This window comes from Dendrobates tinctorius, unplaced genomic scaffold (assembly GCF_039654945.1).
Source record: "Dendrobates tinctorius isolate UK_male_01 unplaced genomic scaffold, ASM3965494v1 ptg000232l, whole genome shotgun sequence".
Taxonomy (NCBI): Eukaryota; Metazoa; Chordata; class Amphibia; order Anura; family Dendrobatidae; genus Dendrobates; species Dendrobates tinctorius.
In genome coordinates this window covers 13,566,466-13,594,094 of record NW_027361899.1, presented here as the reverse complement: position 1 = coordinate 13,594,094, position 27,629 = coordinate 13,566,466, and the positions used below count along the sequence as shown (strand labels likewise).

Sequence of the window (27,629 nt, the reverse complement as noted above, 5' to 3'; positions counted from 1 at the left end):
CAAGTTTTTAGCAATGAAATCTTTTTTTCTTTGAGATTCAGAATTAGTCTGGTTCAGTTTCTTATGGTAAAACTTATGTCTGCAGTAAATGTAGAAGAAGACGTTGAAATAATGTAATTGTTGTGTTGTTTCTTCCAAAGAAAGATACTTTATCTGAAGAGCAACTATGTTTAATCCATTAAGCTCCAAATCCTATTTGCACTTGACATCTGTCAATGGAAAGAGTGGAGAAACTCTGAGAGACATCTATCTATAGCCAACAGAGCTGTTATGCAGGTTTGCAGCTGCTGGCTGAGAAGCGTATTGCTTTACTATTTATTTTCTGTTTTGAAAACAATACAAAGACGACTATTTTTCATCTTTGAGAAAATGGAGCCTCATCTTGGAGCATCAGATTCTAGGACCAAGCCTAAACGTAAGGACTATTTATTTATTTGCTGAACTTACACATATAAAATCACAGAATGGGCTGTTCACCTTCTCATAATGGAATCATTTATAACCTTGCCAAAAGTGCCGCCAAACCAATAGATAAAAACAAGGCCCTTCCTCCTGAATATGGAATTACAGTCCCCAGTTTGGATATTAAAAATGAAGAAATCAAACAGAAAGAGGGGTTGCAAAAAGAGACTTGTCAGCAGGAGAAAATTGTTTCCGATTGCTTATCTGAACTTTCTCATAATGGATCCTTTACTGATCATGAAAAACTTGGCACTGCTGATGAAGGAATGGTTAATTTAAAATACCAGAAGAGGAAAACTGTCAGAAAGCATAGTTCAACTGGTTCAGAACAAGAAACGCCGGGAACAGTGCAACCAGATGGAAATTCAAGAAGAAATAGGAAGTCAAGAAGCCAAAGGGTTGGTAAACATAGCCGACGTGCAAAAACAGACCAAGCCGTTTATATTGACATAGAGAAAAAGGTTGATTTCCCAGAAGAGCTTGTTAAGGCTCACCAAGATGCGTATGCATTCCTGAACCCTAATCTCTCAAAATATGAAGCTGTGATTTCTATGGCAAACCAAGTGACCCAGACTCATCTGATTATGCAGCAAATGATTAGTTTCATGGCCCTGAGATATGATGATATCAATCAATGCTTGGAAGAAATTGCAGAAGATGGAGAAAAACTTTTAAAAGCTGTAGGGAGCAACCTCACTTGGCCTTTAGGAAAAGGAGACCCTGCAGAAAAGCCAGATCTACTGCAACAATTGCTGCAATATACAATTAATAAAATGCAATCCCTAAATGGTACAGTATCTTCTTTAACAACCATAGCCTTCCAGGATACCTGCAATTTATTTCAATCAGGTATAGACAAATTTCAGGAAAAGTTGATTCATAAGGAACACTGTGATGAGCGCCTCCTAAAGATGATCAAATCTCTGGAAAGTTCGGCAACAGGATCTACACAGTGGCTTCCAAATGATTCAACTCTTTATTCTGAAGACAGTGGAATTGGTGGTGATTCGGAATCAATAAGAGAATATAGGTCTCCTGATAAGATGGTAAGAAAGTCAAGTATTGATTCAAATGAAGTTCTAACACCACAAGTCTCAACCCATAAAGACAAGATTTCTGACATTGATCTTAAGCTGAAGAACACATCCACCCAAAAAGAAAACAGTTATCATTCAAATGGAACACACAAAGACAGTTCTGGTGTTTCAAATCAAACTAGTATGTCAAGAAGCCCTTCAATGACCTCACTAGCAACCACTGCTACTTTAGGAGAAGATAGTACACTTGATCCCGAATCTGAGGATGCATCTAGCAGTGATGATAGTGATGGTGAAAGTGAAGATAATATAAGTTTATCAAGTCAGGTCACCTTAACACCAAGACCCTTAACTTCTCCAGCAGGTATGGTTCTTTATAAATCACCATCCAAATGGTTAGAGAACCCAGAAAATGAAGAGATGACATTGAAAATGAAAGAAGCCATTAGTGAAAAGATCAAGTTTGTTCCTTGTAATTCAGTATGCGATGTTTGGACCAGAGAAGAAGAAGTCAATACTGACATTGTGAGGCCCAGTACTGCAGATGGAAGTAACAGAAGAACCTCTAATCACAGAAGGTCTCGATCGGCAGAATCACTTAGAAGTCAAGCTGAGGATCCCACTCTATTAGAACTTCAAAGAACACAGAAGGAACTCAGCAAAAAGTTAGAACAACTATACTCCTCTTCAAAAAACACAGGCAAAACCAAAATCTCAACTATTAAGTCTTTTTCACATGCTGGATGCATAATCTCTAGTAATAATTTATCCACCAACAAACTAAAGGCCTGCCTTGCTAAAAGTTTTAATATCTTACCAAGTCAAGAACAAGTTGCCACAAGAAAAACTGATATGAATACAGCAGGGGACTCAAATATTGAACAAAAAACTCAGGTATTACAAACTTCAAATACACAAGATGCCCAGGCAGAAGAAAAGTTTCCTTTGCCAGAGAGAAAGCTGGACATCGTAAATGCATCTCCACGGAAGTCTGTTCGAAAACTCATCCAAACATTTAGCCCAGTGGATGACGCCATAAAAAACACAAATGTGAAAACTCTGGGACCTCTTAGATGTATTAGAAAATTTGGAATTCCTGTCTTTCCTCCCACAATTTTGGCTTATAAAAGATTACAACCTTTGGATATCACAGCAAAAGAAGATAATCCAAATGAATGTGTTACTACGGATTCATTCTTATCTTCAAAACCTTATGATGCTGCCAGAGATGATACATCTGATTCTGGAACTGAAGACTATGAGAATCTGCCACCTCCTCCCCTCGAAATACTTATGGATGATTCTTTCAACATGCTTTCAGCTAACGAGCTTGAGAAAATTGCGTGTTTCCCTTGCCCAATGAAGCCATCCATGTCTCAAAAAATGAAGACCTCAATGAATATAAAAAATGTGTTACCAAGCAAAAATATTACCAATATATACTTGTCAAAAGATAGGGCTGTTAATGAAATTAGAAAATGCTCTTTACAATCTGAACAAATTTCTAACAATAAGAAAGAATGTATGGAGTTCCAGAAAAAGCATGAAACAGAACAGACTGCTGACTTGTATAAACAATCTCATAAAATAATTCATTTACAGAATCCAGGTGATGGTGAAGGTGTAAACCCTGACATAGATAATAGTGAGACATGTTATGTTGCATCCATGGTTAAATCAAAACAATATTCTCCTACATTACAGAGAAATGAAGTCTTAAGAAAACCTTCTACAAGAGCAGCGGCTTCATCTCTACCAACTGATAGAAAACTAACAAGTCCACCAACGATCAGGAGTGTCCTCCAGAAAACGTCCAACACAAGTACTCCAAAACAATCAAGTCCTAATGAGAAGTTGCTAGCTAGCCCCCCATCCCAACGTAAGCTATCAAGTCCACCTCAAGTAAGAAGACAACAGAGTCCACCAGGCCACCGTACCCTACAAAGCCCCCCTCAAATACGAAAACCACAAAGTCCTCCAACCCAATGTTGTCTGCAAAGCCCTCAGATACAAAGAAAACAGAGTCTACCAAGCCAACGCTGTCTACCAAGTCCCCCTCAAATACAAAGAAAACAGAGTCCACCAAACCAACGTAGCCTACCAAGTCCTCCTCAGTTACAAAGACAACAGAGTCCATCAACCCAACAAAGACAATCAAGTCCTCACATAATAAGACAACAGAATCCATCAAGCCAATTTATACAACCAAGCCCACCTCAAATACGAAAGCAGCAGAGTCCACCAAGTCAACGTAAGCTACCAAGTCCCCCTCAAATACGAAAGCAGCAGAGTCCACCAAGTCAACGTAAGCTACCAAGTCCCCCTCAAATGCAAAGCCAGCAAAGCCCTCCAAGTCATCGGAGGTTACCAAGCCCTCCACAACCTCATCAGGAGCCTACCCCTCCTCATTCTACACCCTCTCCTCCAGTTTCTCCATCCCATACAGGGTTAAGACGCAATTCCGAGGACCCACAAGTTTCTTCAAAAATGATTGGCAATGCACAGTCAATATTTTGCCCTTCATCTTCTAACTTATTTGAAGCCAAGTCTTCATCTAATCCAGCCACAAGTAGGCTTGACACTGTTTTGAATCAAGTTGAGAGTCCTGTTTTGAGGCACACTTTCTCTCTTCGTCAGAACAATGACCCACAGAGAAGAGTGGCAATGAGTGCAGCAAACCCTCAACCTTTTGTTCGGAGATCATATTCTGACCGAAGACCAAGAGTTCAAAGAGTTCAGCTACGACTTCCAACATCCGTTTCTGCTAATGCAGTTAGTGAACTCACTTTTCAGCAAAACAGGTAGGACATAAGTTTAATATATTGGTGGTAGAAACCTACAATAGGATGTCACTGTAATGTCTTGCTTAAAGGGAACCTGTCAGCTGATTAATGCTGCCCAGGTCATGGATCTGAGCATGGCTGCAAGATTGCAGCCAAGTATATCTATTTGAAATATTTCAGAGAAAAAATATTTAGAAGATACAGCTGAGGACCATAGCCAGAGATTAGATTAGTTCATTGCGGCCCCCGACTGGTATTTTCAGGTGATTGACAGGTCACTCACTATGGGAGAGATCTGTCAATCGCCTTGCGCGAAGCTGAAAGAAGCCGCTCAGTGACCAGTTTCCTATAAACTGTCTGTGACCTGATACTTAAGTGTGTTTAAGAGCTGAAGGTTTTCCTGCAAATAATTAATGGCATGTCACGTTACATAAGTTGAAAAAAAAAAGACACAGGTCCATCAAGTTCAGCCTTTCTCGACCAATTATATGTTATCTATCGCTAGATTATTTACAACTCACAATTCCATTTGTTATGAGAAAGGCATCCATCCCTTTTTAAAATGCTGTTATCTTCCATTACTACCGTTTGTGTTCGGCATTCTGCAGTCTGACTGCTCTAACTGCAAAGAACCCTTTACAGAATCACTATTCCTTCCACATAATGAATGTCCCCTGGCTTTTTCTAAGGTCCTTAGACTTTACAAAAAATACAAGTTATTTGTTGTAAACATTTTGAGTAGTGTGCTATAATATCCCATTACTAGAGCCTTCTAGCACTAGATACAGTTAAAACCTCAACAAGATTTATGGAAATGGAAACATAAAGAAGTTATACAGGAAAGAACAGAATTATACACATACAGTTAAATTGGCTAATAACATGGAACAGTAGATTGTATTCAACTGAGTAGCTGACAAGTTTCCTATAGTGCAGACGTCCATTCAAGCAAAATGTGCAAGTTGTACAATAAGAGGAAAATATATGAGATGTACAATCCAGTCTCACATATCTACATTGAAAAAGAATTAGGGTGTGTGCACACGCTGCGGATTCTGCAGCGGATTGATCCGCGCGGATTTAGTAAAATCCGCAGGTCAAAAGACCTGCGGTTTATCTGCGGGTTATCACCTCTACAATGGAGGCGATGGTAAACCGCAGCAGAATCCGCAGAAAGAATTGACATGTCAATTCTTTCTGCAGATTAGAAACCGCAGCAAATCCGCGCGGAAAAATCCGCACCGTCTGCACTGCGGTTTCCATTTCCCATAGGATAATAAATAATAATAATCTTTATTTTTATATAGCGCTAACATATTCCGCAGCGCTTTACAATTTGCACACATTATCATCACTGTCCCCAATGGGACTAATCTAAATTCCCTATCAGTATGTCTTTGGAATGTGGGAGGAAACCCACGCAAACACGGGGAGAACATACAAACTCCTTGCAGATGTTGTCCTTGGGGGGATTCGAACCCAGGACCCCAGCGCTGCAAGGCTGTAGTGCTAACCACTGAGCCACCGTACTGCCCTATGATATAATGGTACTGTACACCGCAGCAGAAACTGCTGCGGATCCACAGGACCAAAACCGCAGCAGAATCCGTAGCGTGTGCACACACCCTTACACTAAAGTTTTTCCTAAAAAACAATGTCAGGATTGGTGCTGTTACTATGTGGTTGTCATAACACCTCATGCACATGACCATAATATTGATCTACCTTTTGCAGAATCACATGGGGCACCTAGAGAGATCCATAGTCATATTCGGCATGCCTTAGTTAAAAAAAAAAATAGTTTTTATAGTTGGATTTGTAAGATGCAACAGAAAAATACACTTCTTTCTAGGGATTAATATCTACCTTGTAGAGCACAATCTAGCCTCCGCCACATGGCTGCAGGTCTCAGGCTTCCAGCAATCATTCTCCACATTACACCACTCCTGTCTTTAGGTCTCAGGCTTCCAGCAGCCATTCTCCACATTACACCACCCCTGGCTGTAAGTCTCAGGCTTCCAGCAGCCATTCTCCACATTACACCACATTACGCCACTCCTGACTGTAAGTCTCAGGCTTCCAGCAGCCATTCTCCACATTACACCACTCCTGGCTGTAGGTCTCAGGCATCCAGCATCCATTCTCCACATTACACCACATTACACCACTCCTGGCTGTAGGTCTCAGGCTTCCAGCAGCCATTCTCCACATTACACCACATTACACCACTCCTGGCTGTAAGTCTCAGGCTTCCAGCATCCATTCTCCACATTACACCACTCCTGGCTGTAGGTCTCAGGCATCCAGCATCCATTCTCCACATTACACCACATTACACCACTCCTGGCTGTAAGTCTCAGGCTTCCAGCAGCCATTCTCCACATTACACCACTCCTGGCTGTAGGTCTCAGGCTTCCAGCAGCCATTCTCCACATTACACCACATTACACCACTCCTGGCTGTAAGTCTCAGGCTTCCAGCAGCCATTCTCCACATTACACCACTCCTGGCTGTAGGTCTCAGGCTTCCAGCAGCCATTCTCCACATTACACCACTCCTGGCTGTAGGTCTTAGGCTTCCAGCATTCATTATCCACATTACACCACTCCTGGCTATTGGTCTCAGGCTTCCAGCATCCATTCTCCACATTACACCACTCATGGTTGTAGGTCTCAGGCTTCCAGCATCCATTTTCGAAATTACACCACTGCTGGCTGTAGGTCTCAGGCTTCCAGCAGCCATTCTCAACATTACACCACTCCTTGCTGTACCTCTCAGGCTTCCAGCATCCATTCTCCACATTACACCACTCCTGGCTGTAGGTCTCAGGCTTCCAGCAGCCATTCTTGAAATTATACCACACCTGGCTGTACCTCTCAGGCTTCCGGCATCCATTCTCCACATTACACCACTCCTGGCTCTAGGTCTCAGGTTTCCAGCATCCATTCTCCACATTACACCACCCCTGGCTGTAGGTCTCAGGCTTCCAGCAGCCATTCTCGAAATTATACCACTCCTGGCTGTACCTCTCAGGCTTCCAGCATCCATTCTCCACATTACACCTCTCCTTGCTGTACTTCTCAGGCTTCCAGCATCCATTCTCCACATTACACCACTCCTGGCTGTAAGTCTCAGGCTTCCAGCAGCCACTCACCACATTACGACTACTCCTGGCTGTAGCTCTCAGGCTTCCAGCAGCCATTCTCCACTTTACTCCACTCCTGGCTGTAGCTCTCAGGCTTCCAGCATCCATTCTCCACATTACACCACTCCTGGCTATAGCTCTCAGGCTTCCAGCATCCATTCTCCACATTACACCACTCCTGGCAGTAGGTCTCAGGCTTCCAGCAGCCATTCTCCACATTACACCACTTCTGGCTGTAGGTCTCAGGCTTCCAGCAGCCATTCTCCACATTACACCACTTCTGGCTGTAGGTCTCAGGTTTCCAGCATCCATTCTCCACATTACACCACTCCTGGCAGTAGGTCTCAGGCTTCCAGCAGCTATTCTCCACATTACACCACTCCTGGCAGTAGGTGTCAGGCTTCCAGCATCCATTCTCCACATTACACCACTCCTGGCAGTAGCTCTCAGGCTTCCTGCAGCCATTCTCCACATTACACCACTCCTGGCTGTAGGTCTCAGGTTTCCAGCCTCCATTCTCCACATTACACCACTCCTGACTGTAGGTCTCAGGCATCCAGCAGCCATTCTCCACATTACACCACTCCTGGCTGTAGGATTCAGGTTTCCAGCATCCATTCTCCACATTACAACACTCTTGGCTGTAGGTCTCAGGCTTCCAGCATCCATTCTCCACATTACACCACTCCTGGCTGTAGGTCTCAGGTTTCCAGCATCCATTCTCCACATTACACCACTCCTGGCTGTAGGTCTCAGGTTTCCAGCATCCATTCTCCACATTACACCACTCCTGGCTGCAGGTCTCAGGCTTCCACCAGCCATTCTCAAAATTACACCACATCTGGCTGTACGTCTCAGGCTTCCAACATCCATTCTCCACATTACACCACTCCTGGCTGTAGGTCTCAGACTTTCAGCAGCCATTCTCCACATTACACCACTCCTGGCTGTATGTCTCAGGCTTCCAGCATCCATTCTCCACATTACACCACTCCTGGCTGTAGGTCTCAGGCTTCCAGCATCCATTCTCCACATTACACCACTCCTGGCTGTAGGTCTCAGGCTTCCAGCATCCATTCTCCACATTACACCACTCCTGGCTGTAGGTCTCAGGCTTCCTGCATCCATTCTCCACATTACACCACTCCTGGCTGTAGGTCTCAGGCTTCCAGCATCCATTCTCCACATTACACCACTCCTGGCTGTAGTTCTCAGGCTTCCAGCATCCATTCTCCACATTACACCCCTCCTGGCTGTAGATCTCAGACTTTCAGCATCCATTATCCACACTACACCACTCCTGGCTGTAGGTCTCAGACTTTCAGCAGCCATTCTCCACATTACACCACTCCTGGCTGTAGGTCTCAGGCTTCCAGCATCCATTCTCCACATTACACCACTCCTGGCTGTAGGTCTCAGGCTTCCTGCATACATTCTCCACATTATACCACTCCTGGCTGTAGGTCTCAGGCTTCCAGCAGCCATTCTCCACATTACACCACTCCTGGCTGTAGGTCTCACACTTTCAGCAGCCATTCTCCACATTACACCACTCCTGGCTGTAGGTCTCACACTTTCAGCAGCCATTCTCCACATTACACCACTCCTGGCTGTAGGTCTCAGGCTTCCAGCAGCCATTCTCCACATTACACCACTCCTGGCTGTTGGTCTCAGGCTTCCAGCATCCATTCTCCACATTACACCACTCCTGGCTGTAGGTCTCAGGCTTCCAGCATCCATTCTCCACATTACACCACTCCTGGCTGTAGGTCTCAGGCTTCCAGCATCCATTCTCCACATTACACAACTCCTGGCTGTAGGTCTCAGGCTTTCAGCATCCATTCTCCACATTACAACACTCCTGGCTGTTGGTCTCAGGCTTCCAGCATCCATTCTCTACATTACACCACTCCTGGCTGTTGGTCTCAGGCTTCCAGCATCCATTCTCCACATTACAACACTCCTGGCTGTAGGTCTCAGGCTTCCTGCATCCATTCTCCACATTACACCACTCCTGGCTGTAGGTCTTAGGCTTCCAGCATTCATTCTCCACATTACACCACTCCTGGCTGTAGGTCTCAGGCTTCCAGCATCCATTCTCCACATTACACCACTCCTGGCTGTTGGTCTCAGGCTTCCAGCATCCATTCTCCATATTACACCACTCCTGGCTGTAGGTCTCAGGCTTCCAGCATCCATTCTCCACATTACACCACTCCTGGCTGTAGGTCTCAGGCTTCCAGCATCCATTCTCCACATTACACAACTCCTGGCTGTAGGTCTCAGGCTTTCAGCAGCCATTCTCCACATTACAACACTCCTGGCTGTTGGTCTCAGGCTTCCAGCATCCATTCTCTACATTACACCACTCCTGGCTGTAGGTCTCAGGCTTCCAGCATCCATTCTCCACATTACAACACTCCTGGCTGTAGGTCTCAGGCTTCCTACATCCATTCTCCACATTACACCACTCCTGGCTGTAGGTCTTAGGCTTCCAGCATTCATTCTCCACATTACACCACTCCTGGCTGTAGGTCTCAGGCTTCCAGCATCCATTCTCCACATTACACCACTCCTGGCTGTAGGTCTCAGGCTTCCAGCATCCATTCTCCACATTACACCACTCCTGGCTGTAGGTCTCAGGCTTCCAGCATCCATTCTCCACATTACACCACTCCTGGCTGTAGGTCTCAGACTTTCAGCATCCATTCTCCACATTACACCACTCCTGGCTGTATGTCTCAGGCTTCCAGCATCCATTCTTCACATTACACCACTCCTGGCTGTAGGTCTCAGGCTTCCAGCATCCATTCTCCACATTACACCACTTCTGGCTGTAGGTCCCAGGCTTCCAGCATCCATTCTCCACATTACACCACTTCTGGCTGTAGGTCTCAGGCTTCCAGCATCCATTCTCCACATTACACAACTCCTGGCTGTAGGTCTCAGGCTTTCAGCAGCCATTCTCCACATTACAACACTCCTGGCTGTTGGTCTCAGGCTTCCAGCATCCATTCTCTACATTACACCACTCCTGGCTGTTGGTCTCAGGCTTCCAGCATCCATTCTCCACATTACAACACTCCTGGCTGTAGGTCTCAGGCTTCCTGCATCCATTCTCCACATTACACCACTCCTGGCTGTAGGTCTTAGGCTTCCAGCATTCATTTTCCACATTACACCACTCCTGGCTGTAGGTCTCAGGCTTCCAGCATCCATTCTCCACATTACACCACTCCTGGCTGTAGGTCTCAGGCTTCCAGCATCCATTCTCCACATTACAACACTCTTGGCTGTAGGTCTCAGACTTTCAGCAGCCATTCTCCACATTACACCACTCCTGGCTGTAGGTCTCAGGCTTCCAGCATCCATTCTCCACATTACACCACTCCTGGCGGTAGGTCTCAGACTTTCAGCATCCATTATCCACATTACACCACTCCTGGCGGTAGGTCTCAGGCTTCCAGCATCCATTCTCCACATTACACCACTCCTGGCTGTAGGTCTCAGGCTTCCAGCATCCATTCTCCACATTACACCACTCCTGGCGGTAGGTCTCAGGCTTCCAGCATCCATTCTCCAAATTACACCACTCCTGGCGGTAGGTCTTGGGCTTCCAGCATCCATTCTCCACATTACACCACTCCTGGCGGTAGGTCTCAGGCTTCCAGCATCCATTCTCCACATTACACCACTCCTGGCGGTAGGTCTCAGACTTTCAGCATCCATTCTCCACATTACACCTCTCCTGGCTGTAGGTCTCAGGCTTCCAGCATCCATTCTCCACATTACACCTCTCCTGGCTGTAGGTCTCAGGCTTCCAGCATCCATTCTCCACTTTACACCACTCCTGGCTGTAGAATTCAGGTTTCCAGCAGCCATTCTCCACATTACACCACTCTTGGCTGTTGGTCTCAGGCTTCCAGCATCCATTCTCCACATTACACCACTCCTGGCTGTAAGTCTCAGGCTTCCAGCATCCATTCTCCACATTACACCACTCCTGGCTGTTGGTCTCAGGCTTCCAGCATCCATTCTCCACATTACACCACTCCTGGCTGTTTGTCTCAGGCTTCCAGCATCCATTCTCCACATTACACCACTCCTGGCTGTAGGTCTCAGGCTTTCAGCAGCCATTCTCCACATTACACCACTCCTGGCGGTAGGTCTCAGGCTTCCAGCATCCATTCTCCACATTACACCACTCCTGGCGGTAGGTCTTGGGCTTCCAGCATCCATTCTCCACATTACACCACTCCTGGCGGTAGGTCTCAGGCTTCCAGCATCCATTCTCCACATTACACCACTCCTGGCGGTAGGTCTCAGACTTTCAGCATCCATTCTCCACATTACACCTCTCCTGGCTGTAGGTCTCAGGCTTCCAGCATCCATTCTCCACATTACACCTCTCCTGGCTGTAGGTCTCAGGCTTCCAGCATCCATTCTCCACTTTACACCACTCCTGGCTGTAGAATTCAGGTTTCCAGCAGCCATTCTCCACATTACACCACTCTTGGCTGTTGGTCTCAGGCTTCCAGCATCCATTCTCCACATTACACCACTCCTGGCTGTAAGTCTCAGGCTTCCAGCATCCATTCTCCACATTACACCACTCCTGGCTGTTGGTCTCAGACTTTCAGCATCCATTCTCCACATTACACCACTCCTGGCTGTTTGTCTCAGGCTTCCAGCATCCATTCTCCACATTACACCACTCCTGGCTGTAGGTCTCAGGCTTCCAGCATCCATTCTCCACATTACACCACTCCTGGCGGTAGGTCTCAGGCTTCCAGCATCCATTCTCCACATTACACCACTCCTGGCGGTAGGTCTTGGGCTTCCAGCATCCATTCTCCACATTACACCACTCCTGGCGGTAGGTCTCAGGCTTCCAGCATCCATTCTCCACATTACACCACTCCTGGCGGTAGGTCTCAGACTTTCAGCATCCATTCTCCACATTACACCTCTCCTGGCTGTAGGTCTCAGGCTTCCAGCATCCATTCTCCACATTACACCTCTCCTGGCTGTAGGTCTCAGGCTTCCAGCATCCATTCTCCACTTTACACCACTCCTGGCTGTAGAATTCAGGTTTCCAGCAGCCATTCTCCACATTACACCACTCTTGGCTGTTGGTCTCAGGCTTCCAGCATCCATTCTCCACATTACACCACTCCTGGCTGTAAGTCTCAGGCTTCCAGCATCCATTCTCCACATTACACCACTCCTGGCTGTTGGTCTCAGGCTTCCAGCATCCATTCTCCACATTACACCACTCCTGGCTGTTGGTCTCAGACTTTCAGCATCCATTCTCCACATTACACCACTCCTGGCTGTAAGTCTCAGGCTTCCAGCATCCATTCTCCACATTACACCACTCCTGGCTGTTGGTCTCAGACTTTCAGCATCCATTCTCCACATTACACCACTCCTGGCTGTTTGTCTCAGGCTTCCAGCATCCATTCTCCACATTACACCACTCCTGGCTGTAGGTCTCAGGCTTCCAGCATCCATTCTCCACATTACACCACTCCTGGCGGTAGGTCTCAGGCTTCCAGCATCCATTCTCCACATTACACCACTCCTGGCGGTAGGTCTTGGGCTTCCAGCATCCATTCTCCACATTACACCACTCCTGGCGGTAGGTCTCAGGCTTCCAGCATCCATTCTCCACATTACACCACTCCTGGCGGTAGGTCTCAGACTTTCAGCATCCATTCTCCACATTACACCTCTCCTGGCTGTAGGTCTCAGGCTTCCAGCATCCATTCTCCACATTACACCTCTCCTGGCTGTAGGTCTCAGGCTTCCAGCATCCATTCTCCACTTTACACCACTCCTGGCTGTAGAATTCAGGTTTCCAGCAGCCATTCTCCACATTACACCACTCTTGGCTGTTGGTCTCAGGCTTCCAGCATCCATTCTCCACATTACACCACTCCTGGCTGTAGGTCTCAGGCTTCCAGCATCAATTCTCCTCATTACACCACTCCTGGCTGTAGGTCTCAGGCTTCCAGCAGCCATTCTCCACATTACACCACTCCTGTCTTCTCGGCAATAATAAGGCTAGTAATGACAAGTCACAGCTTCTCGGAAGAACACAACATTCATCTCCTGTGTGTCAGTGCACTGTTCTGATTAGTAAATAAAGCAGAAATGCAGCAATGTAGATGGGAAAATATTTATAGAATATAGTTATTTAATCACAAAATGAAATGCAACTTTGCAATATCAGCTCTCAGTCTCTTGTCTGGATGCAGTGTAAACAATGGATGACATTATTTTGGTTGCCATTTGATAAATCAAAGGACATGTATACAGATTTTTTTTGTAATTGTGTATGTTTAAAGGAAATGTATCATCAGAAAATAATCTACAGGTTAAACTGAGTGTTTATATTACGGTAATTATATTGTCTTATTTAAGATTTCTTGGTGATTTTTTTTAAGTCATTATCTACAGCCTCATAATAATATATTTAAAATCCTGAAATTCGAGTTCAGTTTTCAATCTAGCCATGTTCTGTATTGTAGAGTCTAATTTTCACCACAGATAGAATTAGTGTGACAGGTGTCATTTATGTATGGAAAATACAGGATTCACCACGATTCACAATTTAAAGTCACAGCTCACCTTCTCCTCCTCCTGTGCAACGACTGATAACACCTTGTGACGGGATCACTTTTGCTGTACATGAGGGGAGATATGTGTCGCAAAGGTTGCTTTCCTTCTTGATGTGAAAGTGTTTTCTCCAGCATAATATATGTGCTAAGAGCAATCCAGTCGCCAAATGGGCATCGCTTTCATGGTGAGTAGGTCAGAGATGAGCGGGAGTCCTACCCACTAAATCTCCACTTCCAGGGAGGGAGTTAAATGTCCTGCCAGTTTTTTCTCTGTCTTTGTGTGTGGAGGAAATGAAGCCTCCATACTGAAGCTCCTGTGAGAGCTGCCATAGGTGTTGTCCCAGAAGTACAGGGCAGGACGTTGTATGTTTATTTTCTTTGGAGCCAGAAAGGATGTTATTATTTTATCAGTTTGGGTTTTTGGTTTATGATGCAATAATCCACCTAGAGACTTTAACCACACGTGGTCCTGTGTCTAGCTCGAGGAGCAGCTAAGTGAGACGACCTACCACAAACTCTATATACAGTAGATAACACAGGATCCACCATTCACAATAGGTGATATCACAGCTCACCTCCATCTCCTCCTGTACAATGACTGATAACAAATCTATATACAATAGATAGCACAGGATCCACCATTTACCATAGGTGATGTCTTAAGGCCCTGTCACACACAGCGAGATCGCTGATTTTGAGACGTCACAGCGATCTCGCCAGCAACATCGCTGCGTGTGACATTTATCAGCGACCGGCCCCCCCGCCGGGTATCGCTGATCGTGCAGGATCGTCCCGGGCCATTTTTTATTCGTTGGTCTCCCGCTGGCCAGCACACATTGCTGCGTGTGGCAGCGAGAGACCAGCGATCAGCGACACTGCACGCTGGTATCTAAGGTAAACAGCGGGTTTCTAAGAGCCTGTCTAACGATGTCCCAGCGATCCCATCCATGTGGGATCATTGGTGGGATCGCTGGGACATCGTTATGTGTAACGGGGCCTATAGCTCACCTCTTCTTTCCTGCACAATGACCTCAGCACAGGCTGCTAAGCATGTTCACAGTAGTCTCCTATAGAAGTGATGATCGTCACAGCTCACCTCCTCCTCCTCCCTGCACAATGACCTCTGCACAGAGCATGCCCACAACACTCTCCCATAGAAGAAAATAGGTGATGTCACAGCTCATGTCATTGTAACTGTAAATGCAATGTCAGAGTTGTTCCCACATCTTGGACCACAAAAAAAAAAACTTCCATTCAACAAATAAAAAATGTATTACACTTGATCTATGGAAATTAAAAAGAGTTACCCCCCAACTTGGGAAGTTATCACCTTTCCACTATGAAAACGTCTTGCTCGCTGGGGGTTTAACCGCTGTTTTCCCAACAATCCAGGAACAAAGTCTGTAAAGTGTTTAATTTGTTGTTTATGGGACTGTCAGGAACAGAGGAGCACGGTTCAGACCCATGTTGTCTGGATTAGCAGAAGTGCCAGAGAGCGTCAGTAAATCATCACCTACCCTGTGTGTACGTAAAAATTCTATTACTGTAGCATTTCTTTATTTGGCAATTGCTATTTTAGAAATTGCTGCATGTATTCTTTATAGCAGGTCTGTTCTACAATATTATTTGTAGTCAGGGTCTGTGCACACGGATTCTGCTGCGGATCCGCTGCGGATTGGCCTCTGCAGTTCCGCAGCAGTTCCGCAGACAGTGTACAGTATAATGTTAGGCTATGGGATTTACAATCCGCTGTGCACATGCTGCAGATTTTTCACTGCGGAAAAGCTGCGGTTTGAAATCTGCAGCATGTCAATTCTTTCTGCGGATTCCGCTACGGTTTGACACCTGTTCCATTGTCCAGGTGTCAAACCGCAGGAGAAAACCGCAGGTCACTTTACCTGCAGTTTTACCTGCGGATCCACAGAGAAATATCCGCTGGTGAATCCGCAGCGTGTGCACATAGCCTAAAAGAACCTTTCTGTCTGTATACTGAGGGAGGTCATCTCCATGCCCGGTTCTCTGCAGCGCTTCCATCGTTTGTCAATATAAAGATTTTGAGCATAGATCAATAAAAGGTCAGGGCAAGGAAATTTGTAGAAGTGACGCCTGCTAATCCTTTTACCAGGCTCACACTTACTTCATCCCATCTCCCAAAGTGCTATAATTAAAAGAATTGATGTCATGACAAGAAGTCGGGATTATTAATGAGCAACCAAGGAGATGATTATTTTCAGTCACGTCAAAAAGAAAGAGAAAGGTCCTGAGAATAAGTGGGTTCCTCGGTTTGTTTAGGAAAAGACATGACTAATTATTCACAATTATTTATATGTCGTTATTTGCGACACTGCTCCATAGCGGGAGCCGGAGCTCATTTTTTAATGGTTACCAATACTCGTGATATATCTTTCCCCTGTGTAGCTGGATTATGCAGATGCGCTTATCTTATTTGCATCCTATTTTTGACAGTACAGTTTTAGTAGGTTTGTGAATCAAAGCATTGAGTAATGACAAACTTTATAACACGGGGGGGCAACTGCATTGTAAAAGTGAGCGACAACTTTACGACTTTGCTAATTTTTCTCAAAGTCAATCAGGAGAATGGAGGACAAGGGCGCGGGAGGAGGGTTGGGCGTTGGGCGACTGATTTAATGATGTCTCAAGTTCAATTGTTACCTGGCCACATTTTTTTTATTAACAAAATGTATACAGTTTAATGATATGACGTAAATTACATCTGGAATCTGATGCTGGACATGCTGGACACTCAGTCTGGAGGTCGGTGGGTCCAGCATCGCCGCTACTATCATCAGGACTAAAGTTCAGAATTGTTACTCCTGAGGCTGGTTTCACATTAGCGTATTTTAGCGCAGCGCATCTTGCGCGTCCATGCGAATACGCCATGCGCCCATATATTTAACATGATGCTATCTCTTCCCTGAGGAAGCCACTATTGTGGCGATACGTGTGGGAACCTAATCCACACCTTCTCCTTTTTTTTTTTTCCTACTACCAGGATTTTGGCCTAGATTCTGGGTCCCGCTTCTACCTGGATCTATGAAACGCAACTTGGTCCAGGAATGGGTTTCATGCATTCTTGTTGAATTGTGTGCACTATCTCTTGCCAGTGTGAGGGACCTGTACTATTTTCAGGTTTATTCTGTTTCCCTCTACATGCATATTTCCCCTGTCTGGGCCCATATGGTTCTACAGTTCCCACATGTAGCCATTTATTGGGGACCTGCATTTCATAGGCTAATTGTTCCCCTTTTCCCTGTGTCTTTTTGTGGTCTTTTAGGCCCATACCATAGCACTTATATTCATGCAATAATACTTTGCAACTTTTATATGTCATCATATGTATGAGTTATAATTGCCCCTTTAGGACTCGGGGGTCATTCCTGGAGTATCCACTTATTTAAATTGGCCTTTATGTGCAATACCACCTCTGGTGGTCTTTTTTACTTTGCATTATTGGGACATCACTATTTTGTGCTACTAGGAGATTATTAGGTGTGGACAATCACTGCCTCCATAATAAGGTCCTTGTTGTGTTTTCAATCTATTTAAAATGAAGTGTGTGTTTTTTTGCTTTTTTGCTGTAGTCTTATTGTCTAAATAAAGAGTCTATTCATATTTTTTGTAAACAATTGAGGTGCTCCTTACTTTATGGGCATGATCTCTCTCTTTTCTTATATTTAACATGGCGGGTGCATGGTCTAGCGTTTGCACGCGTTCGTATGCGTTTTCGTGCGCATGCGTTTTTTTTTGTAGTGTGAGCCTAGGCGCGCCAGACGCAACCTGTTGCATTTTTGGGTCCGCCGAAAGGCGTAAAAAACGCTTGCGCACGGAATGCGACAAAATAACACATTACAGTCTATGGGAACGCAGGCGTGCGCACGCCTGCGTTTAAAATCGCATGTGTTTTAAGAGTTAACATGGCAAGAAACTGGTTAAAACGCATGCGCCTAAAAAACACAATCGCATGCAAAACGCATGATGCGTTTTTTGCATACGTTTCTATTGCGCACGAAGCGCAGGGCTAAAAACGCTAATGTGAAAGTAGCCTAACAGACTCTTAAAGTGTTTGTGCAAGGTTTAGAAATTCTCTTATATCCATGGGATAGGAAATAATTTCCTAATTGATAGGGATCCAATTGATGGGGGACCCCTACTGGACTCGAGAATCGGCGCTGAAGAACCTCTTCTGAATGGAGCAGAGTTCGAGCATGGGCTTCCCAGCCCCGTGTATGGAACTGCAAGAGATTCGGATAGAGAAGGATTGAGTGGACGTTCTCATGCTCGACCTCCATTCAGATGGGGGAACCACTGGGGGTTCCTGCAGTCAGACACTTCAGCGATTCAGAAATTTTGGGTTGACTTCAACCCTTGCTAAACAGCAAAAACATTTTAAGTTTTTCTAAGAAGTGTAAGGTTGAGTTCACACGTGGCGTTTTTTTCGCGTTTCCGCGGCGGTTTTAACCGCACGATTTTGCCTCGAAAACGCGAAAAATAAGCATCCCATGCATTCCTATGGGATTCTGCAATGCTGTGCTAATGCTGCGGTTTTTACCGCGGCGGAATTGCTTCGCGGTAAAAAACGCAGCATGCTCATTAATTTTGTGGAATCGCGGCGATCCCGCACCCATTGGAATGCATGGCTGTGCACACCATGCGGAAAGTAAGCAGAACAATTGCGGATGGTACCCACGGTCCGGAGGAGAGGAGACTGTCCTCCAGGCTTTGGGTACCATATCCCTGTAAAAAATAGAATTTAAAATAAAAAATGGTGTTATTCTTACCTCCCGACGTCCCCCGCGCAGCCTTCCCGCCTCTCTCCACGCTCTCGTTCCCAGTAATCCTTTGCGAAAATGCCCGCAATGACATCCGTTCTCGCAGGATCGCTAAGTCTCGTGGTCATTCGCGAGACGTCGCGATCCCGCGAGAACGGACGTCATCGCGGGCATTTTCGCAAAGGATTACTGGGAACGAGAGCGTGGAGAGAGGCGGGAAGGCTGCGCGGGACGTCGGAAGGTAAGAATAACACCATTTTTTATTTTTTTTATTTTTTTTACATTCTATCTTTTACTACTGATGCTGCATAGGCAGCCTCAGTAGTAAAAAGTTGGTCACACTCGTCAAACACTGTTTGACGAGTGTGACCAACCTGTCCATCAGTTCTCCAAGTGATGCTACAGATCGCTTGGCAAACGCTAGCATTTTGCAAGCTAATTACGCTTGCAAAATGCTAGTTTTTCCGCGGGAAAATCGCGGGAATTTAAAATGCGATTTTTCCCGCGGAATGGAATTCCGGAACTCTTGCGGTAATTTCCGCGAGAGTTCCGCTACGTGTGAACTTAGCATCGATCTATGCAGGTCGCAGGCGCAAACAGCCATGCATTCAATTTCGGAGGCGCAACCAGCCAGTCCATTGAATTTGGGAGGACGGCACATCTAATTTTGGCAATTGTTGGTAGACCCACACTGATGCAACAGTTATCACTTGTCCAGACGATAGGTGGCGATTCTTACAAGCTATTGAATTAGGGAATTACAATTTAAGCAATTTGCTCACTGCATATTTACCCCAAAAATACACAATGAAGCTCTAATCTAAAAATATTGAGCGCATTAATAGAAAGAGATGACTGCGGGTCCGGTGTGAATGTGATCGCTAGATGTAGATGATACTCATGGTATCCTACAAACAATACATGATGGTAATCCCGGGATATTGGGCCTTCACTACAATAGAGGGTTAGCTGCAGACTGACGGGCGGAGGCTTCTCCCATGTTTATTTGTTATTCTCGATGAAAAGCTGAGACTAATCCTGGTGAGACTCCGGTTCTGGTTGTGGCAGCGTCTTTCATCTTGTGTTCTGTCTACCACTCCCCGTTTATATGAAAACTTGTTGAAACATGGGGATAATTAATGCTATACATTGCCAAAGAAAAGAAGGCAACACCCCTATTGGTATGAAATATACATGTATTTATATATAATATATATACAGTATATGCAGCATCCAAATTCATTGTAGCAGGGTTGTATACAGTTTTTTCAAAATATTGGTGAATGAACACAGTTGGTCTTTAAAGGATTATCCCTTGTCGAAAACCAATCACCTATTTCATCGGATAGGAGTCCCCTATAATTTACGTAATAGTCTTATCAAATATATATGACGGCAAAACTTTATCATTAAAGCTTCACTTTTAATGAGACAGTGAAAACAAAATGCTTCTCGAAAACTAGTAACTATCAACTATATTTGCATTTGTCAGCTGGTTCTGAAAAAGACAAAACATGAAAAATAAAATTATAGCAAAAAATAGTGACCGAGGATAGCAATATAGATGAGATCAATGACATACCAACGCGTTTTATCATGTAACCATGAACCATGTGTTAGAGTCGACCATCGGTGACAGCGTTGTAGCCGGAGCAGATGACAAATATGACAAATATCCTCTAAGTGACAAATGTGATAACTGTTGTGTAGATAGCAACCAATACAATATCCGAGTCTAGAAATAAATTAAGTTTGCGTCTCCCATCTTGTAACAGGTGTACATAATTACTAGATGTCCCAATAGTAAAGGGACCAATTCAGATAAACATCTCCACCTGGTTATTGATCAGAGGCCGTAGCCATGGTGTAATGTGTATCAGATGCAGATTGCGATATTTTGCACACAGGCATTATAACTACCTTCTATGGTGAGAATGCCTCCAACTTCTTGGATTATAGAAGAACAATGGCTTTGAATCCTACAAAAAATTTGGATTCGCCATAGGGGTTAAAAAAAATTATTCTCACCTTTCCTTGCTCCTGACCTGCAATTGACTCTTTTGTCTACTATTGTTTTCACACCTGATCCGGATATCGCAGGCTGCGTTTCCTTCCCCAGGTCCGTTGCCCTCTGCTGTGCTCCACACATCTGTCCCGGGTATCCCAGACTCTGGTTCTTTCCCCCTAGATCCGTTGCCCTCTGATGTGCTCCAGACACCTGTCCCGAGTATCCCAAGCTCTGTTTCCTTCCCCCAGGTCTGCTGCCTTCCGCTGTGCTCCACACACCTGTCCCGGGTATACCAGGCTCCGTTTCCTTCCTCTAGGTCTGTTGCCCCCTGCTGTGCTCCACACACCTATCCCAGATACCCCAGGCTCCATTTACTTCCCCCAGATCCGATGTCCTCTGCTGCGCTCCACATACCTGTCCCAGGTATCCCAGGCTCCTTTTCCTTCCCTGAGGTCCATTTCCCTTTGCTGTTCTCCACACACCTATTACGGGTATCCCAGGCTCCTTTTCCTTCCCCGAGGTCCATTTCCCTCTGCTGTTCTTCACACAGCTATTCCGGGTATCCCAAGCTCTGTTTCCTTCCCCCAGGTCTGATTCCCTCTGCTGTGCTCTATGCACCTGTCCCAGGTATCACAGGCTCAATTTACTTCCCCCAGGTCCGCTGCCCTCTGCTGTGCTCCACACACATGTCCCGGGTATCCCAGGCTCCGTTTCCTTCCACAAGGCCCATTTCCCTCTGCTGTACTCCACACACCTATTCCGGGTATCCCAGGCTCTGTTTCCTTCCCCCCAGGTCTGTTTCCCTCTGCTGTGCTCTACGCACCTGTCCTGGGTATCACAGGTTCCATTTCCTTCCCCTAGGTCCGTTGCCCTCTGCTGTGCTGCATGTCGGGTTTTGCAGTATACCTGGTGTGGATCACATGACATCATCTTCCTCAACCTATTTAAGGCCCAGTTAGACACACACCTGTTTCTTGGGATTGAGACGCTCGTTCTATGTTTGTTGTGCGCCATTTGCTCCAGCTACAATTCTATCCCTGAGGGTTCGACACAAGATGTATGGTTCCCTGATGATCCTGGATAATTGTGGAAGAAACGCGTTGGAACCTTATTGATTTCGCCTATATTGCTCTCCCTCGATCACAATTTTTTCTATAATTTGTCTATTTACCCAGTTGAGAAATATTAGCGTATATTAGCCAATCTTGTGTATTTTACAGTTACTAGTTTAGGAAACACATTTTAGTCTTCTTGTATTTTTTTTATATAGTTTGGTTATTAACCCCTTCACGACACAGCCAATTTCTATTTTCGCCTTTTTCGTTATTTCCGCCCCTTCCCCATAGCTGTATCGGGGCTTGTTTTTTGTGAGACGAGTTGTACTTTTGAATGATAGTTCATTTTATCACATAATGTACCAGAAAACGGGAAAAGAAAAATTCTAAGTGAGAAGAAATAGTGAAAAAAAACGCATTTCTGTCTTTGTTTCTTGGGAATTGTTTTTACGGCGCACATTGTGTAATAAAAATGTACGATTATGGCGATAATAAACATGTCCAGTGTTTTTTTTTATTAAAAAATATTAAAAATAAAATTGGGATTATCAAGAAAAAAAGTTTTTTGGGTCGTGTCACCATTTTTGGAGAAACGTAACGTTTTCATTTTTCAGTTGATGGAGCTGTGTGATGGCTTATTTTTTGCGGAGCGAGATAATGTTTTTATTGATGCCATTTTGGATAGATGTAAGGTTTTGATCGCTTGTTACAGGAACTTTTTTTGTAGTATTGCAGCCACCAAAAAAACTTTTGACATTCTTGAATTATTTCTGTTTATGGTGTTTACCAATCGGGTTAATTATTTTTTTTTTTTTCATTTTGATATTGATATTTTGTGTATTTTTTAATGGTGTAAAAGGGAAGAGATTTTAATTTTAATTTATTTTTTTTCATATTTTTTAAATGTTTTATTTACTTTTCACTACTGTATATTTATTAGTCCCCTTAGGGGACTTGAAGCTGTCATTCTTTGATTTATTGTGTTAGGTTTAGCATCCCAGCGCTATATATATCTGGATAAAGAGATCCGGACAGCTTCAGAGCAGTGCTGGAGAAGCGCTATAGAAATCAGCTTGTAAGCGCTGCACTACTTGCCTAGGAGACCAGCCACCTCAGAGACTACAGAGGTGGTCAGTAACCTCGCCAAGAAGAAGTAAACCATAATATATAAAATCATTCCGCCCTGGGGAGCGGTAAAATACAAAGTTGCTTGTTTTTATAATGAGATGATCAGAGAGGTTTACATACCTCGGCAGAATTTTTGCTTTCTTGGCATTTTTTCAGAGAATATGAATGATAAAACCAAAACTTTTTCTCCACTCATGGTTAGTGGTTGGGTGAAAACATTTATTGTCAAACTACTGTGTTTTCTCTTTTTAAATCATAATGACAACCTAAAACATCCATATGACCCTGATCAAAAGTTCACATACCCTGGTGATTTTGGCCTGATAACATGCACAGAAGTTAACACAAATGGGTTTGAATGGCTACTAAAGGTAACATCCTCACCTGTGACCTGTTTGCTTGTAATCAGTGTGTGTGCATAAAAGCTGAGTGAGTTTCTGGGATCCAGACAGACTCATGCATCTTTCATCGAGCCACTGATGTTTCTGGATTGTGAGTCATGGGGAAAGCAAAAGAATTGTCAACGGATCTACAGGAAAAGATAGTTGAACTGTATAAAACAGGAAAAGGATATGAAAAGATATCCAAGGAATTGATAATGCCAGTCAGCAGCGTTCAAACTGTGATTAACAAATGGAAAATCAGGGGCTCTGTAAAAAACAAAACCACGGTCAGGTAGACCAACAAAAATTTCATCCACAACTGCCAGGAAAATTGTTTGGGATGCAAAGAAAAACCCACAAATAACATCAGCTGAAATACTGGACTCTCTGAAAATGAGCGGTGTGGCTGTTTCAAGATGCACAATAAGGAGGCCCTTGAAGAAAAATGGGCTGCATGGTCGAGTCGCTAGAAGAAAGCCATTACTGCGCAAATTCCACAAAGTATCTTGCCTATAATTCTCAAAACAGCACAGAGACAAGCCTCAAAACTTCTTGAACAAGGTAATTTGGAGTGTTAAAACAAAAATTGAACTTTTTGGCCACCAACATAAAAGTTACATTTGGAGAGAGGTCGACAAGGCCTATGATGAAAGGAACACCATTCCTACTTAAAGCACGGAGGTGGATCGCTGATGTTTTGGGGATGTATGAGTTAGAAAGGCACAGGATATTTGGTCAAAGTTGAAGGAAAGATGAATGCAGCACGTTATCAGCAAATACTGGAGGCAAATCTGCAATCATCAGCCCAGAAGCTGCGCATGGGACGAACTTGGACATTCCAACATGACAACGATCCAAAACACAAGGCCAAGTCGACCTGTCATTGGCTACAGCAGAACAAAGTGAAGGTTCTGGAGTGGCCATCTCAGTCTCCTGACCTCAGTATCATTGAGCCACTCTGGGGAGATCCCAAGCGCGCAGTTCATGCTAGACAGCCCAGGAATTTACAGGGACTGAAGGCTTTTTGCCAAGAAGAGTGCGCAGCTTTACCATCTGAGAAAATAAAGAACCTCATCCACAACTACCACAAAAGACTTCAAGCTGCCATTGATGTTAGAGGGGGCAAAACACGGTATTAAGAAACGGGGTATGTGAAGTTTTGATCAGGGTCATTTGGATGTTTTAGGTTGTTATGATTTATAAATAGAAAATACAGTACGGTAGTTTAACAATAAATGGATTCAACCAATCACTAACCATGAGTGGAGAAAAACGTTTGGTGTTATTACTCATATTCTCTGAAAAAAGGCCAAGAAAGCAAAAATTCTGCTGGGGTATGTAAACTTTTGAGCACAACTGTATCAGAACAGAGGTTTGTATGCGGCCTTGTGGCTCAGGAGGGACATCCATCATCTATATCTGGTGATCACCCATCTCCTCCGTCATCAGTATCTGCTGACCGCCATCGTCTCCATCACTTCTTCTCGTCACTTGTACACAGGTTATGGAGGATCTCGGCAGGAGATTGTGCCAAACATCTTGGAGACCCAACCCCAGATCTCCTATGTATGAGGCTTGTGCAGATCCTTCTGTCTCTTCATGTGATCCCAGACACACTGGATGATGTGAGATCAGGGCTTGGTGGGGCCGGATCGTCACCCCCAGGACTCATTGTTTTTCATGCTATTTGCTGGAGGTTGTTGTCATGCCGCAGAATAAATTTGGAAACAAGCAGACGCCTCCCTGATGATATTACATGATGGGTAAGGGTCTGCCTGGATTTCTCACAGAAGATCTACCACAACCTCCTGCTTAGATCCTTCATAACCTATGTAAAAGTGACGAGAAGAAGGGAAAAAGGAAAAGTGCAATCACACCAAATATTGATTTGATTCCGATTTCCCTTTTGTTCATTCACTTTTCATTATATTAATTAATAAAAATAAACTATTGACACTTTTATTTTTGGAAGTTTCTTACTCTGCAGCATTTTTTCCACACCTGCCTAAAGCGTTTGCACAGCCGTGTGTCATAAACCCTGCATTTTATAAGGCTGTGCTCACATAACTCGTTCTTGTGTTTGTCACTGAGGAGCATTTTCCAGTAATCAGTAAAACATGTTGTGTAAATTTTGCAGCCGCGGGATTATGCTGGTCCCAGTATGAGTGTAATAATGCGATTACCGCCATGCGCTTAACATAATAACGTCATCTCTTGTTAGTGTCTCAGCAATAAGCTTCTTTTCTCATTTCAGGGCTGAGGAATTCGCTCAGAAGGACAGCGAGCCTACGACCAGCCAGGACTTAACAGATCCCAGAGCGGCCGGCCAGATGTCAGTACAACCTGAGCTGTGCGTCGTGGGGCAGGGACTCCAGAAGGAATGAATGAGCCATCTTGGCCCTCAATGACACCCTCATTCATCTACAAGCTACGACAAGGGCTCTGAAGATGAGGGGTCATCCTTATGATGTGCTTTATATGGGAATATTCCCTTATCTGTGATTAGTGTATATACTTATATGCAGAATTGCACTGGAAAGACTTATATGTATACTGTGGTGATAACCTGTGACTGGTGGAACAGACTGCCATGATGACATCCCTCAGGCTTCCATTGTCAGAATCAGGGAATTCATGGAGTACCAAACATGCCTGGCAAATGAGGCATCCCAAAACTGGTGATCTAGGCAAGACCTACAACCCAAAACGTGTTCTAGGCAAGACCTACAACCCAAAATGTGTGATCTAGGCAAGGCCTACAACCCAAAACGTGTCCTAGGCGAGACCTACAACCCAAAATGTGTGATCTAGGCAAGACCTACAACCCAAAACGTGTTCTAGGCAAGACCTACAACCCAAAATGTGTGTTTCAGCCAAGACAACTCATAATATGTGTCCCAGATAAGATATTCAACCCAAAATGCACGTGCCTGGCAACTTGGGTTACAAGATGAAGCCTGAAAAACACACATCAGGCAGATCATGTGACCCAAGGCACGTGTGTCAGGTAAAGTGTGCAAACTACAAGTTTCAGCTTCAGTTTACTTTTTTCATTGTTGGCAAATCATTGGTTGCATCTTCCTTGGCACACACTTTATAAGTTGCATGAGTTTCAAGAGCTGAGAGTTTGTTACAGTTCTGTCCAGACTGGACTACAAAACATCTAAACTAGGTTCTATCAATATTCCTGATTCTGCCCAGTGACCCTGTGAAGCTACTACAGATCCCAAATGGGCACATCCAGATGTCGGCTTTTCTATTACCTTGTGTCACATAGGATAGTCTAATTGTAATTAGGCCCCATTCACATGTCCGCGTTTCATATGCTTGTTTTATCCATTTCTTTTGCAGGTAGAACATGTACCCATTTTAGTCTCTGGACCTTTAAACGTGCCTCTTTTTTGGGGAACAATTGTCTGATTCTTAGCCAATAAATTTGGTTGTTGTGAGTTGTAACAATGTATCCAGTCCAAACAGGTTGAATTCCAGATTGATATACTTTACCTTCAATGATACATTGTAGCAAACTCTATGTATATTTATGTATATATGCTGTGGATGTGATTAGATATATTTGTAAGAAGCCTCAGCTGTGACCAGGATCAGATCTCTTCAGGTTTTCAGCTTGTGGATGTTACAAGAATGTTCTTTTATTTATTGAATTGAAGCAGATACTTTTTATTGCTGCCTTCCTGGAGTCATGTGTAGCTGACATAAACGTATTACAATGATACCAAATCTATATGGTTATTTTTACGTTTTACTACTTTTACAAAATGAAAAAAATAAATAAATTGCAATAAGAAAAATTGGATGTTCCTGAATCCCAAAACCCAGAATATTATTATTATTTTATTAACATGGATTGTGCAAATGTTCGTTGTATGTTTTCTTTTATATATATACAAACAGGAGATCCACAGGGGAAACCTTCGACCACTATTCTACATACTGAATATACATATGTATATATCACATACAGACACATGCTGAATATGTACAGGAGCTTCTCACAAAGTGAGAATATCATCAAAAAGTGAATTTATTTCAGTTCTTCAATACAAAAAGTGCCTCTCCTCTATTCTATAGAGCCATTACACACAGAGTGATCTATTCCACGGGTTTCTTTCTGTTAGTGTTGATGATTATGGCTTACAGCCAATGAAAACCCAAAAGGCATGCACATGAAGAGCCGTTTTGCCCAGCGTGCCCATA

The 27,629-nt window shown here is 44.2% G+C and overlaps 1 protein-coding gene across 1 annotated transcript in view; it reads left to right on the top strand.

Moving 5' to 3' along the window:
- The window catches only part of PCARE (photoreceptor cilium actin regulator), a 44,244-nt gene extending 17,006 nt beyond the window's left edge, over positions 1–27,238 (top strand). The window contains exons 2-3 of the mRNA XM_073556349.1: positions 141–4,300; positions 25,669–27,238. Coding sequence (XP_073412450.1) covers positions 465–4,300; positions 25,669–25,798 — 3,966 coding nt within the window. The 5' untranslated portion in view covers positions 141–464 and the 3' untranslated portion in view covers positions 25,799–27,238. The remainder of the gene's footprint in view (positions 1–140; positions 4,301–25,668) is intronic.
- Positions 27,239–27,629: the final 391 nt, after the last annotated feature.